Below are 17,237 nucleotides of genomic sequence, written 5' to 3'. Positions count from 1 at the left end.
ATCCATATACAAGTATGGCCTCTAGAGAGGTCACAAGGTTTTTCTATTTTTAGACCTACTGACCTAGTTTTTGACCACAAGTGACCCTGTTTCGAACTTGACCTAGATATCATCAAGATGAACATTCAGACCAATTTTCATACAGATCCCATGAAAAATATGGCCTTTAGAGAGGTCACAAGGTTTTTCTATTATTTGACCTACTGACCTAGTTTTTGACCGCACGTGACTCAGTTTCTAACTTGACCTAGATATCATCAAGATGAACATTCAGACCAACTTTCATACAGATCCCATGAAAAATATGGCCTCTAGAGAGGTCATAAGGTTTTTCTATTATTTGACCTACTGACCTAGATTTTGACGGCATGTGACCCACTTTCGAACTCGACCTAGATATCATCAAGGTGAACGTTCTGACCAATTTTCATGAAGATCTTGTGAAATATATGGCCTCTAGAGAGGTCACAAGGTTTTTCTAATTTTAGACCTACTGACCTAGTTTTTGATGGCATGTGACCCAGTTTCGAACTTGACCTAGATATCATCAAGGTGAACATTCTGACCAACTTTCATGAAGATCTTGTGAAATATATGGCCTCTAGAGAGGTCACAAGGTTTTTCTATTTTTAGACCTACTGACCTAGTTTTTGATGGCACGTGACCCAGTTTCGAACTTGACCTAGATATCATCAAGGTTAACATTCTGACCAATTTTCACGAAGATCTTGTGAAATATATGGCCTCTAGAGAGGTCACAAGGTTTTTCTATTTTTAGACCTACTGACCTAGTTTTTGATGGCATGTGACCCAGTTTCGAACTTGACCTAGATATCATCAAGATGAACATTCTGACCAACTTTCATAAAGATCCCATGAAAAATGTGACCTCTAGAGATGTCACAAGCAAAAGTTTACGGACGAACGGACGGACACACAGACGACGGACGCTGCGCGATCACAAAAGCTCACCTTGTCACTTTGTGACAGGTGAGCTAAAAAGTAAATTCATAAAGCAAAAGTTGTTTGCAAATTAATTGACACCTCGTTTGCAATAGTTGGTAGTTTGTAATAAATGCCCTTAGATTTTTCTGAAAACAATTATCTTTTTATTTATGATTTAAAAACTTTTGGTTTGAAGTCCATGACAAAATACCGACATAATAAGTTCAAATGTGTTTCTTTAAATACAGACGCACGGCTGCTAATTGCTGTCTTGTAATCAAAAAGTGTTGACACGGCAGTCTTTGAATTGCCGACTGCTGTTTGTCACACGAAACTGCGGGTCTTTGATATGGTAAAAAGTTACCTTAAATGAGTATTTACACCCCCTGATAATTTCTCAGCTAAATCTGTATTTATACCTAGCATTTCTCCATGCAATTTACCATTTTGGTAAACCATACGTCTGTGTATAAAACTATAATTGTTCTTGTTGCTAAAATATTCAGAAATATGGATCTATGTACTTTATGTAACAAGAGGACCATGATGGTCCTGAATCGCTCACCTATCTCCACATGACCCAGTGTTCAACTGAGTATGACATCGTTATTTCTATTATTTGACATAGTGACCTAGTTTTTGAGCACATGTGACCTAGATATCATCAAGATAAAAAATTCTGACCAATTTTCATGAAGATCCATTGAAAAATATGGCCTCTAGAGAGGTCACAAGGTTTTTCTATTATTTGACCTAATGGCCTAGTTTTTGAAGGCACGTGACCCACTTTTAAACTTGACCTAGATATCATCAAGGTGCACATTCTGACCAATTTTCATGAAGATCTCGTGAAAAATATGGCCTCTAGAGAGGTCACAAGGTTTTTCTATTTTTCGACCTACTGACCTAGTTTTTGATCGCACATGACCCAGTTACGAACCTGACCTAGATATCATCAAGCTGAACATTCTCACCAATTTTCATGAAGATCCATTGAGAAATATGGCCTCTAGAGAGGTCACAAGGTTTTTTCTATTTTTAGACCTACTGACCTAGTTTTTGATTCCACGTGACCCAGTTTCGAATCTGACTTAGATATCATCAAGATGAACATTCTGACCAATATTCATGAAGATCTCATGAAAAATATGGCCTCTAGAGAGGTCACAAGGTTTTTCTATTTTTAGATCTACTGACCTAGTTTTTAACCCCATGTGACCCAGTTTCGAACTTGACCTAGATATCATCAAGGTAAACATTCTGACCAATATTCATGAAGATCCATTGAAAAATATTGCCTCTAGAGAGGTCACAAGGTTTTCCTATTTTTAGACCTACTGACCTAGTTTTTGACCGCACATGACCCAGTTTCGAACTTGACCTAGATATCATCAAGGTGAACATTCTGACCAATTTTCATGAAGATCCATTGAGAAATATGGCCTCTAGAGAGGTAACAAGGTTTTTCTATTTTTAGATCTACTGACCTAGTTTTTAAACCCACGTGACCCAGTTTCGAACTTGACCTAGATATCATCAAAATGAACATTCTGACCAATTTTCATGAAGATGCATTGAGAAATATGGCCTCTAGAGAGGTCACAAGGTTTTTCTATTTTTAGACCTAATGACCTAGTTTTTGACCCTACATGACCCAGTTTCGAACTTGACCTAGATATCATCAAGGTGAACATTCTGACCAATATTCATGAAGATCTCATGAAAAATATGGCCTCTAGAGAGGTCACAAGGTTTTTCTATTTTTAGACCTACTGACCTAGTTTTTGACCCCACGTGACCCAGTTTCGAACTTGACTTAGATATCATCAAGGTGAACATTCTGACCAATTTTCATGAAGATCTTGTGAAATATATGGCCTCTAGAGAGGTCACAAGGTTTTTCTATTTTTAGACCTACTGACCTAGTTTTTGATGGCACGTGACCCAGTTTCGAACTTGACCTAGATATCATCAAGATGAACATTCTGACCAACTTTCATAAAGATCCCATGAAAAATGTGACCTCTAGAGTGGTCACAAGCAAAAGTTTACGGACGGACGCACGGACGGACGACGGACACCGCGCGATCACAAAAGCTCACCTTGTCACTTTGTGACAGGTGAGCTAATAAAACTTGTGAAACTAATAGAATCAAATGTGACTATTGTCAAAGGTGGACACACCACACTTGTTGTGATATGTCCAAGGAGGATGCCAAATCTTGGTCCCCTGCCTCTTTGAAATTTGTGTGCAAATAATGTGGATTTAATGGCGACAAGTACGATGTCAGTGCTGCTCTAGTTCGGTAAGTTATTGTTTCATATATCTTTCAGCTTACTAAGGTAACAAATTGGATTACGCATGAAATGCTCCGTTATACCTATATAATGTTAACTGAAAAACTTTGAACCCCTCAAAATTAATTACCTGGGAGAGTTCGTAGCCATTTTACAATTACAGATATAATTATTTCTTAAAGATCTGTTACAAAAAACGTGTAGAAAAGAAAAATTCTAAAAGTTTAAAAATTATGGATGGAAATTGCACGTGCCCCTGCTCAAATTACACATTAACATTTTACCGATTAAGAATATACAGTCTTACAAATGATACGCATAGTGCTAGGAAGACTAAATGTTTTGACGTATTTATTACCAAACTGATACAAGTTGGATGTTTGAAATATAATTATGATAAAATATAGTGCGACTACGCACGCGAAATTGATTTTGTGGCATCATTTTTTGTTAGAGTATTGGTATTGATCACGTGTCATTACCAAATATTATGCAATCAACAATACAATCGTGGTGATAAGACATAAACGTATAAGAAACAAGAGCGCTGCCAAGCGGGGCAATATACGCCCGAAGGTTTACATCATAGGATGGGAGCAAAATTTTAAGAACTTGACTGTTGTAGCCCAAAGGACTGGAACAACAAAAGGAAAACTTCAAAAAACAAATCCACAAAAAAATATTCAAGGCCTACAAAAAAATCCTTATCAGGTACAGGTATGTAAAAATAGACCTAAAAATTGGAAGTACCATCCATGTTGTACCACAGAAAAGTGGTCTCGGTTTTTCCCTACGGCCAATAATAAAGAAGTTTCAAAATAAGCTATTTATAGTAACATAAAAGGGAAGTAATTCAAAAAAAAAATATTGTAAGTACAAAAAAGAGATCTGCCAAATAAAAACAAGAGCACTGCAATGCAGAGCAATATACACAAAGCAAAGTCATATATGACCTTTGACCCTTAAGTGTGACCTTGACCTTGAAGCGAGTCATCCGGAACATGCGCTCTGCACATCGTCTCAGTGTGGTGAACATTTCTGCCAAGTTTCTTTGAAATCATTCCAGCAGTTCAAGAGTTACAGAGCGGACACAAAACAAACTGATATGACTTTTGACCCCTAAGTGTGACCTTGATCTTGAAGCGAGTCATCCAGAACATGCCCTCTGCACGTCGTCTTGGTGTGGTGAACATTTGTGTCAAGTTTCTTTGAAATCCTTCAAGGGGATCAAGAGTTACAGAGCGGACAAAAAACAAACTGATATGACCTTTGACTCCTAAGTGTGACCTTGACCTTGAAGCGAGTCATCCGGAACATGTGCTCTGCACGTCGTCTCGGTGTGGTGAACATTTGTGTCAAGTTTCTTTGAAATCCTTCAAGGGGTTCAAGAGTTACAGAGCGGACACGAAACAAACTGATATGACCTTTGACTCCTAAGTGTGACCTTGACCTTGAAGCGAGTCATCCGGAACATGCGCTCTGCACGTCGTCTTGGTGTGGTAAACATTTGTGTCAAGTTTCTTTGAAATCCTTCAAGGGGTTCAAGAGTTACAGAGCGGACACGAAATTGCTAACGGACAGACACGAAATTGCTAACGGACAGACGGACACCAGCGTCATAACATAATATGTCCCTTCGGGCATATAAAAAGTGACCTGGCTTGCAGATGGTGGTATCCATAGCAACAACGCTATTGTGGAATATATAGGTAAATTCCCTGGACTTGCCCCCCATGGTAAAGCGAATGACCGTACGACTGAATACCACAGGATACCACCAAAAGTAATGACGGAGATAGTCGACCTAACGGGAAAGATGAAACCTCATCAGATTGCAAACCATCTCGCTGACAAATATGACGTACTAGATTTACCCTCCCACAGACAAGTTTTAGACAGACAGTACAGACAACGGAAGAAAGACAAAACAGTAGACGGACACAATGACAATTTCGTGGACCAAGTACGACATTTAGAAAATCTTGTGACGGACAACAATCCCTTTGTTAGATCTGTAATAAGGACTAGTGGAAAGCCCCCCGCATTTATATGTTATACCGACGAGCAACTGACGGACTTGAAGAACATGTGTTGCACTGGAAAAACAGTTTTAGGAATTGATAAAACGTTCATGTTATGTAAAATGCATGTCATTGTTAACTGTTACAAACAACTTTCTATTGAACATGTAAGGACAAACCAAAATCCTATTTTTCTGGGGCCCCTTTTCATTCACGATAACAGTGACTTCGAAACTTTCAGTCATTTTTTTTATCATTTGAAGCTGAAATTGCATGACACCCCTCTATCAAAATTAGTGATTGGCTCAGATGACGAAAAGGCTTTAGTTAAAGCCATTACAACTGTTTTCCCAGAGGCAACTCATGTTCTTTGTACGACGGACGACACGGTATCAAAGACACAGAGGGTAAACATGCTCGACAAAATTTTCGGACAAGACGACTCATTGACGCAGATGACAGTATTTGTTACGACGAAAGGTTAAGGAGATTGAGACAGAACTGACAGAGGTTTCGAGCAAATTCCTGACATACTTCCAAAGACGACTGATACCCGTACTGAAAGAGAAGGTTAATGACCCACAGCGTCAAAATAAGGTTATACAACATTGGACCAACAACAATTGTGAAAGTATGAATCATGTCCTGAAACAGACTGTTGACTGGAAGTCCAAGCCCCTGTCCGAACTTGTGAATCTTATACTGGATTTTATGATAACTGAAACAAGTTAGGAAAATATAAGCAATAACTCAAATGGGTTATAAACTGGGATAACTTGAAACAGTTACACCCCTGACTGCTATAAGTTTTAAAAAGTGGACTATTTTTGTCGATTTCAATATAATTTCTAGTTTTATATTTGTATTTGATAAACAGTGGGATTTCAACTGCCTGTTTTAAAGTAGTGTGAAGATTCGAAATTCATCTACTTTCAATCTACCTTGGTTGCGCAACTGAGATAGACAAATAATAATTTTATAAACCTGCATTTCTAATGAATTTTGGCAAAAAACATAATTGTATATACAAATCTTAAACAACTCTAATTACAATAGTGCTTATATTCATGTTACTCCTTTAAATAGGCAAAATGTGTTTATTAAATTTATACTTATGCTAAAATAACGCTATCTTGGATGGGCAACCAGGATAGGAAAATTAATTTTTAAAATTATTTCAACTGAAAATCTGACCTGTATAAGAACTCAGTGAGCACAAATAAGTGTAAATGATCAGTTGGTCAAGTTTCCAACAAATCCATTTGTTGACCAAAATCTTATTAACCACCTTTAAAGAAATGCAATGGTACTAGATTACAAACACTTGTATGCTTATTTCTGGGCTAATTGAGGTTTTGTAGGCAACCCATATAGAGAAAACCCCTAGCTCCAACATTTTTAAAAACCAAACAGAATGATCTGCAGGAATTTAGCAGAGGGTCAAGTAAGGAAAGTTGCTGTGAAATTATTTTAAAACTGAGAAAGTGGTTTAAGAGGTGAAGTTTTTCAAAGTTCCATAAAGCCATATATATTATAGTGAAGTGCAAACTCCCCAACACCCTGGAGGTCTGTGCAGCAGTGCTGCCTGGATACTAAGGCATCAGTAACTTAAAGGGAAAAAACTGCACTTTTTTCTTTGGGAGTTAATGTGGTGGAGTGTAGGGGGATGGGATGGGTGAAGTAATGTGGGTAGTTTCACTCTGCATATAGTCTAATCACCACCTACATAAATTATATTCCAAGTTTCTAGTCAATACCTTGCAAAGTTTTCAAGTTATTCTCTGTCATGATAGGACGGATTTGACCTTTGGAAGCTAAATCTGTGACCTTAACCTTTGCCCTACTGACCCAGTTCATGAGCTCTGCTGCATATCATCTCATCACCATCTACCTGCATGTATATGCTAAGTTTGAAGTGAATATCTTGAATAAGGGATGCGTATTTTAATATCAGAAATTTCATATTGTGTTATACTATTATGATACAGCAACAAGGTTTTTCTATGTTCTGACCTAGCAGAGAGTTTTTTTAACTGTCAGAGGTCATACTTGCACATGTTACTTTCTACATAATTTTTTACAAAGCAGCCCCAACCCCTTTAATTAATTTCTGTATGTTATTTTTAATTGAAGATCACTTCCACAAGTTATTTTCATTCAAAAACCTCGTCAGGAAAGAGTTTCTAAAAAAGCTTTATATTAGCTTACTACTTTTCCCTTGATTTTGTAACATATATTGTAATCACATGCTATTTGTTGAATAAAATATTGTTTAAACAAAGTATTTAAAAGCTTTACCCATAAGGAAACAAATTTTCCGTGAAGTTTATGCAATTTTCTCCCACTGTTTGATCAATGAACTTTTTTTAAAATAAAATAATTGCTTTTCAAAAACTGCCTATCTTGATGAAGATATTTTCTAAACAAATTGTTTGAATTATTATACAAGTGATTTTAAAACTCTGAGGAAACGGAAATAAAATCCTGGTGTAAAGGCAATTTTAGGGGAAAACTGTACGATTTTTAATAAAGAAAAGTCCTCACAAGAACTACACTATGTAAGGCACCTGTTTTAAAACAAAAAATATATTTTTAAGATCTGACCAAAATTATGACTTCTAGTGTATTAATAGTAAACTTACTAAAGCTGATGATAAACAACAATGACAATAGACATACAGGAAATCACAAAAATCACACTGAGCTCTGTAAGCCAGCAAACTCGAAGACAGTGGAACTTGTCCTTATGGGAACAGTAGTCACTTCCAACATGTAAAAGCTGGGTTGAATTTCAGTCAACTTATAATTTTTCAGTTTTTAATTTTGTTGAACAAAATTTATATATCTGACAGTAGTTAGGTATCATAGTTTGCTTTTAAAACAGTAACAAAGAACTTAAAATTATATGAGCCGCGCCATGAGAAAATCAACATAGTGGCTTTGCGACCAGCATGGATCCAGACCAGCCTGCACATCCGTGCAGTCTGGTCAGGATCCATGCTGTTCGCTTTCAAAGCCTATTACAATTAGAGAAACCATTAGTGAACAGCATGGATCCTGAGACCAGACTGCGCGGATGCACAGGCTGGTCTGGATCCATGCTGGTCACAAAACCATTATGTTGGTTTTCTCATGGCGCTGCTCATATATCAATACTGAATTTACTTCTTTTTCTGGCACTGTGAAGCACATCTATTAATACATGTATGTTTGCAATGAAATTATTTTACAATAAGAGAATCTGACAAGCCTCTTAGAGCAAAATATAAACAGATTGAATATTTTCATAATATTGTTGAATACTTAGATTAAGGCAAACTTTTAATTTACCAGGCATTGCTATGTGTATAGCCATTTTAAGAAGACATGGTTTGCTTGGAGGCAGGGATGTTGTTGGACAATATACCTGCACAGAGGCTGTATGCTCAGGTGAGCTAAAAAGCACACCGCTCACCCTGCATCCACCCGGACATGTTTTAAAAAGAATGACATTTTTGAAGAATATAACCTAGAAGACATACCAATTCTGTTGAAGTGCAATGCATTCACACATCCCTCATGCTGATCCATTTTGAACTGTAACTTAAATCTCTGCACCATTTGTAAACTGCCTTGAACCTGCTTTCTGAAGTAACCAGAATCTTCAACATTTGAGTATCCAAACTCTCGATTCCTCAGATCAAAAAGAGCCCTCCATTTATGTTTTGGGGGGCCATATTCACTGACATCTGGTGGTGTGTCCTCTGGCTCATTATCAGATGATGAATCATGTCTTGTTTTTGGAGCATGATGACTGTCATCACTAGAATCCGTACTTAGGTCTGAAATATCCACATTATTCTGTCCACTATTTTCATTTAACACTGAATGTCTCAACAAAACTGGGGTATCATCATTATGTTCATTTTCTTTGTCTTTATTTTCATGTGTGCTTGTGTCATCATCGCTGTCTGTTTCAGGTTTTCGCTTCCGATACCGCCTGTTACCCTTAACAACCACAGGAGAACTGCTTCTGCTTCCATCATCTGAATCATCAGAGTCATAATCCACTAACTTTCTCACATGAGAACGTGATTTAACTGTTTTCCTAACAAATTCAGCAAAATCTTCATCATCATTTGTTTCATCAATGTTATCATGTTTATCCAAATGAATCTGCTGCTTATTTGATTCAGATGGTTCCTTTTCATTTGTCACTTTGGTAATATTTGACTTATCACTATTACCCTTCAGGTCTTGCATCTCTTTATTATTGGCATTAAGGGTGTCTTTATCATTTCCTACACTTTTCATGTTGTCAACCAGTTCACTTTCCATTTTTTCAATATTGTCTGTTTTTACCTTATTACATTCAACACCTTTAACAGCATCATTGTTCCTTGTCTTTTCAACTACTGTATTTTCCAAAATTTCATCAACTTTGACGTTATCATTTGTGTTATCCTGGTCTTTCATTTCAACATTTGTTTCTTCTAAATTTTCACTTACACTTTCACTCCATTCCCCATCACTGCTCTCTTTAGTCTGTGTTGAACTTGGTGATTTCTCTGAATATATACCACTGTCATCTTTTTTCAAACTACTCGAAGTAAAACCGTTTTCAGTTTGAGATACGTCCAGCATTTTATTATTGACATTCTGTTCCAAGGCAAAATGATTTACAGTCTCTAGTGTATCCATCTTTTCATTGAAAGTTTTGTCCTCTATGCTGCATGCCGAAATGTCTTCACCAAAGCCTGATTCATCAATGTCAGGTATCTGAGACAGAGTCTGTTTTGAGTGATTTACTGGTAAATCATCTTCTTGCACAGCCACGTCCTCCATGATTCTTCCACTTCCTAGCTGCTATACATGTATTCAAAATCTTCTGCCTGAAAGTAAAATGGGTAAATTAGATCCTTAAATCTGACATTCACAAAACTTTTCCAACAGCCAAATTCCCTGCAAAAAATAGTGTATAACAAAAACGATTAAGATTTTTTAAAATTCTGAACCCGAGTAGCTTAGTTTTTTTTAGTTTTTTTTTGTTTTTTTTTTTGTTGGTTTTTAACATCGCACCAACACAATCATAGGTCATTTGGCGATGGTGGAGAAAGACCCCATGTTCCCCTCCATGCATTATTTCATCACAGGCAAGCACCTGGGTAGAACCACCAGCCTTCCGTAAGCCAGCTGGATGGCTTCCTATCTTTCCTGTGGTTTAATATTGCTACTTGATATGTTCAATTGCTAAGTGTCACAACCAAATTATATTACATTTCATATCTAGATTTCATGGGTCTCTGAGGAGCTTGGGTGCAGCATTAGGGGTGTTTCACCAAGTTGTGTCTTTTTCATTTTAAACATAGGGATTAATTCAATTATTTAGTTTTTCTGCAAGTAAATACTTGGGCATAATAGTATACATTAAACAAGTGCAAGTGTTGGTCAGTATGTAAGGAAAGTGTTATAGTTCAGAAATTCTAAGAACAAAAAGGGCAATCATTCTGACAAAATGTGGTTACAGTTATGGTTTTTGGCCTAAACAGTCATCTTATGATGGTAATCACATGTGCAAAGTTTCAAAGTTGTAGCTGATAAAAGTTTTTGAGAAAAGGTGGACCTTAACAAAAATTTTAACCAATAAACTCAAATTTTCTAAGTACCAAAAAGGGCCATAATTTTGACAAAATGCCTACCAGAGTTATGGTTCTTGGCCTACCAAGTCATCTAATGATGACAAACAAGTGTGCAAAGTTTCAAAGCTGTACATAGCTCTTATGGTTTCTGAGAAATGGTGGACCTATTATATAAAACAAAAATGGCATAATCATGGCATTGTCCCCTATATGGAATGAATGTATGTTATATCCACCCCTAATGGTGTTTGCAACTTATAGATATGATTTATAACATTCAGAAGGAATGATAAATTTACATATCTATTATGTCCCTTTATCTATTTTCATTCATTCCGTAATGATTGGGGATGACATATATACCATGATTATGCTGACAAAAATTTAAACCAACACCAACATTGACGCTGACTAAGTGACGACAATACCTTGTACCTTGTAGATTTTTCTAAAAAGATCAGACAAGCAGCTTAAATTAAATTATTAGCTAAAAATGACTAATTCTGTCTGTTTATTCCTGTGATCCCAAAAATGCAATCAACCTTTGCTTGAAGATCCCCTGAAAACTTGAAGGTGCATTTTGCTAAACTTATTATGTTGTATAGGATCGAGTTAGATGCTAGGGCACATGCGTGGTGCTGCACTCTCAATTACTTCCCATGAACAGACTCAAATTATCAAACCAATTCTGATATCTTGCTTGGTGGATCTTCTAGATTTTATTTGCTGCACAACTTTCCCCAACTCCCTTATCTTCAAACTCCTGATTACCTATCTTACCATGTCATACACGTTAAACATGTACTCTAACAGAATAGATGATATACTTCCTATTGTCCTAACTGCACACAGCCAGTTTCAAGAGTTTCATTGTTTTGAGACCTTCAACTTCGCAAATTTAAAAATGTTGTTGAGCGCTGAATTTTCATTGTCAACAGTTGTTTGACATTGAAAATAAAACAAGCTAACAAAATGCCTTATAAACGTCACGCCTAAGTTAAGGGTTTATTACATTACGCTAAGCAAACTGACCCTTTCTCGTGTTATTTTTCTCTTCCAATATTTTGACATCTTTCATCCTGATTGACGTGCGAGACTTTTGATTGGTCGATATTACAGACACAAATAAAAGTCATTTCATATAACTGATGATTTCAATATATTAATGTAGAATAAAATTTACAAATAATACATCAATCAATCCAATCAATTACATATTATTTTATTTTTAAAGAAAATGGATTAACATCTGACTTTTATTTCCGTTGCGATTATAACGGAATAAAGCCCGTTCCAACTGTACGGTATTAGGTAAAAACTAAGAGAGTGGGTAGAGGTTCAAATCCCTCATTGTTTCATACATAACACGACAGCTTTCGGTCTTATTCACGAATCTTTGTAGAACCTCACTTTTCTTACACCTATTTTACGATTTTTGAAAGGTCTATCATAAAGGTAAAGGTAAAGTAATGCTAATAAACAGACTAGATAAGCTAATAATGATAATAATAATAATAATAAATTCTTTATTTTCAGAAGGTAACATGTACAGACATGCAAATAAAACATTTACAACAACTTAGTTCAAACATGGCCTTCTATAACATAAAAAATGTACAAACGTTAAATTACAAGACAATCACTCAGAAAACATCGCATTTCATACTTAAACATTATACAAAAAAAAAACAGAGCAAGTTTTACAGTCAAAGACTTCATATAATCTCGAACCTTAGTTGGTACATTCATATAACAAATAAGATTTCAGTGAATTTTTAAATGAGTTTAGAGATGTTAGGGAACGAATATTTGTAGGAATGGTATTCCAGTAATATGCAGAGATATATGAAAAAGAAGCTTTCATGTAATTAGTTCGTTGTTTAGGTGTTACTAAATTGTTATTTGAAATCAATCTAAGGCTGTATGTGTTATTATTGGAAAAGTTGAGCAATTCTTTTATATAACTGGGTAATAGGTTTTTCTGAGCTTTATACACCAAGACGATAACCATTTCAGTTCATTAAAAAATACAGAGTTCGGTTTGTCTGATTCATTGTTGTTTTTTTTTATTAATTTTGCCATTCTTGTCTGAAGCTTATATATGGAGTTAATGCACTTATTTCCTGTGCGACTAACTAGGTATCGGAGAACAATTACTTATATGAGCTTATTTTCTGTCCTGGTACAGCGTCCCTTTTGATACTAAGTACCAAGCAAGGAAGCTTCCAGCAGCATTTTTCATGTCTTCCAGTGATCACATCTCCAACCGCCGCAAATAGCAAAATATGATCTATTTAAATTACATCGGATTTCTTCCGAGTACACTATTGAATCACATTATTTGACAGAATTACTTTTCTTATAAAAAACATTTTTTATCAAATTTCGATTTTTTTCAGCTTTATTTTCAAGAAAGATGTACGTAATGCCAATAATTTACCAAATTTCTTTGAGAAATTTCAAAGTTTTACCAAATATAGACATGTTATCAAAGCCATCGCCTATACCTATTTACAGAGCTAACTTTAGACCCTATGTTCATTGTATGGTAATTTTTGGTAATTTGCCGTCATGAATAAAAGCCAGATGGATGCATTTTGTACATTTTCTGAAATTCTAGAGACAATAGTTGACCTTTAATCACAGAAATATTGGCAAAATTAACGTTTGTTTGTTTGTTTTGGGTTTAACGCCGTTTTTCAACAGTATTTCGGTCATGTAACGACGGACAGTTAACCTAACCAGTGTTCCTGGATTCTACCTGTTCGCCGCAAGTAACTGCCATCCCAAAATTAACGTACCTCAAAGTATGGTCAGATCAAAATTGTTAATAGTTTTCCTGATTAATTTGCATTGAAAATACATTTAATATAATATATATCATGTTTATGACTATTAAGACTAGCTGTGATGTCATCCGAAAAAAATCACGCAAACTGGACATTCATCTATGTGTATTTCAATTACTATTTTTCCTCGTTAGTACTTTTCTGATAATATTTCGATCATTTAAAGTTTCTAAATTTAATTGGCGTTTGCCCTGTTTTTTATCGTCAGAACTATTGCTGTAATGTTCTTCACTATGGGATTAAATATATTCTCTGGTGTTCCTGCATGTGTAAACCCTGCCGAATGACACACACATATTGGATAAAGCGCCAAATGAGGGTTTATTATGGGTCTTTATGTTTGGGGTTTTATGTTAAATATGTTCGTAAAGAACAGAGCTGACACTTAAGAAAATAATTCAATCCTTAAATCACCGAATTTCGAATATTACTTCTGTCTGATTCGGCATTGATGCAACGCATGAATAAAATTTAAAGAGGATCACCAATGTATCAACATCTTGACTAAAACAATCAAATTGCTTGTATTAATACATATTGAAATTATTAGAAGTTCTACTTCTGTCATGTTGGGATTCCAGCACGTTCTCATTTATCGTTTTCCACATGTCAAGTCTCTTTTGTTTTCGACATGAATTCAAGAACTCTTCAAACTTTCTGTAAAGGCCAGTTTTCTGTCGTGTTTCTCCTTATTTTATTCAAGCTGGTTTGTTTACAAGAACTTCATTTCTCGAGTATTTCTCATTTATTGTGTCTATTAATACTGTTCTTCCTCTAAGAGGAAAAACCACAGGTCGCCCAACATGACATAAACGAAAATGTTGCAGTCTCGGTTTGATTGAGCCTGTTCGTGGACGGTAGTGGAAGTGCATTCTACCGTCCATGCCCTCTAGCCCTGGGTTGCACAGAACTCAACATTTACACATGTTATAAGTACCACAGTGTAATTTAGAGACGTCCGCAAATGTATTCATACGGCGGAGCATATGGAACCTTTAATGATACACAGAGTGCAATTCCATGAAAGCGGCGTATGTCCCCAGATAAAGACCTGTTTCCCCTTGAATACAGCAATTGTTGTCCTAATTCCCCTTGTCAGAATTCGAACTTTCGAACTGTTTGATTTGTCATCTCTGCTTCGCCGAAATGTATTCCTTACCTTTTCAGTATCATTTTATTCAGTCACTACCGTATTTTGCTTCTTGCAACCGTTACGCTTTTTCAACGTAATTCCATTGGTGACACTTATTTCACTGTTTCCCGAAAGTTCGAACCTGGTTCGGTTGATGATTTTCGTGCATTCCACCAAAATAACTGCACAAATCTATTATTTTCTTCGATATTTTTGTCTCTCTTCATGCATTTCATTTTTAGCTCGACTATTCGAAGAATAGGGGAGCTATCCTACTCACCCCGGCGTCGGCATGAGCGTGCGCGTCACACAAATGTTAAAGTTTGCGTACCACCCCAAATATTTTCAAAGTCCATTGAGATATTGCTTTCATATTTTGCGTACTTGTTTACCATCATGACCCCAGTCTGTAAAAAGGAGGAGGCAACTCTATCAAGCATTTTGACTGAATTATGGCCCGTTTTCGACTTAGAATAAATGTTAAAGTTTGCGTACCACCCCAAATATTCAAAGTCAATTGAGATATTGCTTTTATATTTTGCATACTTGTTTACCATCATGACCCCAGTCTGTAAAAAGGAGGAGGCAACTCTATCAAGCATTTTGACTGAATTATGGCCCCTTTTCGACTTAGAATATGCTTATTGTAATGTTAAAGTTTTACTCATTGCTTATATTATACTAGCAAGCACTGAGAATAGTCAAGCGCGCTGTCCACTGACAGCTGTTGTCTTACTATGTTATTTCTTAACTGTTTTCTCGCTACATCTTTGCAAATACGAACATCTCTAATATAATATCTCTTCATGTTGGTGAATTTCCTGCAATATTTCGTGGCGATTCTATCTTCTGATGATTGTTTTTTAAGTTAATACCTGGTTGTCCTTAGTTTTAATAATATTTTGCCATCCTGATTTTCAAATTCATAGTCCGTCACTTCTCTTAATCTTGTACTGTAGATTGGTCCTTCTCTTACCGAATTCTATCGACTTGATTTGAATTGGTCTGTTTTCCCGCATATAATAAGTGATAAGGACTTGTCACCCAAAAATATTTAAATTCTCTCTATATACCCTCAGTCCTCTCTTCTCTGTGAGTGCTAATGGTATAAAAACATATTTTGAAGTATCTGTTTATTTGTAGTAGTCAAAAATAATGATATCTTGGTCGAATACCCACCTCCGCCAGAAAATTAAACAGTGGACCCCTTTGTAAGGGAAAATATGGAAGGCGGTCTATAGTGAGCTAGCTTTTAATTTTTTGGTTATGAACCTATACTATCGTAATATTGTCAGTTACTGTACATAAGATTTTTTATGGTATCATAGATGTCGAAAATGCTTTTTCGGTCAATTAATATAGCATTAACATATATATTTACACCCGTATTAAGAGACGGCGTTAGGTCGTTTTAAAGATAAATACCAACGTTAAGTTCGGGTTTACTTTTATAATCTGTAGAGTACCTTATTTATTCTTAAAAGTATCTTCCTTGAGTCGAAAAATATACAAAAATGAACATAGTGCAGCTATACAAAGGTACTGACATTGTATACCATTTCACGTCGTATTAATGAAACATTCCTTCCTAATTTCACTAGCCTAATACAGCTTGGAATTTGTACTGCTAGTAGGACGAAATTGTATTAGACTCGATAGTATCTATAAAAATGCAGAATAAAATGAAATAACCATTTTTCATGTATAGTTTAACAATAGACACTTTACTTTCACTATACTTTACACCAAGAGCAAACAGTTAAACTACAGAATGCCCACCGGGAATAAGTTTTCAGATATATTTAGATTATTGAATATTCTAGAACTGGACAATTAAAAGTAAATCCACTGTCTCCAAAACAGCCTATATTCTTAAAAAAAGAGCGTCATTGAAATAACTGGAGAAATGGTTTTGGAACGCGGCTTGTTATATTTATTGGCCCATTCTAATATGTTCATTTTTACAAAGAAGTATAAAAATTTTTTTTTATAACTCTCTGATATTTACTATAATTAATAAAATTCCACTTAAGCTGGTGCTAGGGGGCATGAGGGGTGTTGCCTCATGAATAGACTTAATCAACTGAGTTTTGCTTGGTTGCGTCCCATGCTTCCAAAGGATCGTTTTGTAGATTTTATTTACCTGTTGGATATTGATCCTTAATTGTTTTTTTCTTAAATCAGTGCACTATATCTACATCTACATCTACGGAGATACTCCCAACAATCAATCTCTGATCATAACTGGGAGGTCGGGGCAGTTGTTAAAAGCATGTTGCTATGTTACATGATACATGATATTCATGTTATTAAAAGAGTGAGAGCAGTAATATATACAGCTTGTTAAAAATAAAAACAGGATGATGGCATTAGT

At 35.7% G+C, this 17,237-nt stretch overlaps 1 protein-coding gene across 1 annotated transcript in view; it reads right to left on the bottom strand.

The window, feature by feature from the left end:
* The window catches only part of LOC123561614 (DDB1- and CUL4-associated factor 8-like), a 42,464-nt gene extending 30,386 nt beyond the window's left edge, over positions 1 to 12,078 (bottom strand). The window contains exons 1-2 of the mRNA XM_045354108.2: positions 11,915 to 12,078; positions 8,786 to 10,135 (exon numbers count right to left, since the gene is read on the bottom strand). Coding sequence (XP_045210043.2) covers positions 8,786 to 10,088 — 1,303 coding nt within the window. The 5' untranslated portion in view covers positions 10,089 to 10,135; positions 11,915 to 12,078. The remainder of the gene's footprint in view (positions 1 to 8,785; positions 10,136 to 11,914) is intronic.
* Positions 12,079 to 17,237: the final 5,159 nt, after the last annotated feature.

Source organism: Mercenaria mercenaria, chromosome 10 (assembly GCF_021730395.1).
Source record: "Mercenaria mercenaria strain notata chromosome 10, MADL_Memer_1, whole genome shotgun sequence".
Taxonomy (NCBI): Eukaryota; Metazoa; Mollusca; class Bivalvia; order Venerida; family Veneridae; genus Mercenaria; species Mercenaria mercenaria.
The sequence above is the reverse complement of the archived record's forward strand: the minus strand, read 5'-3'. Positions and strand labels throughout refer to the sequence as shown.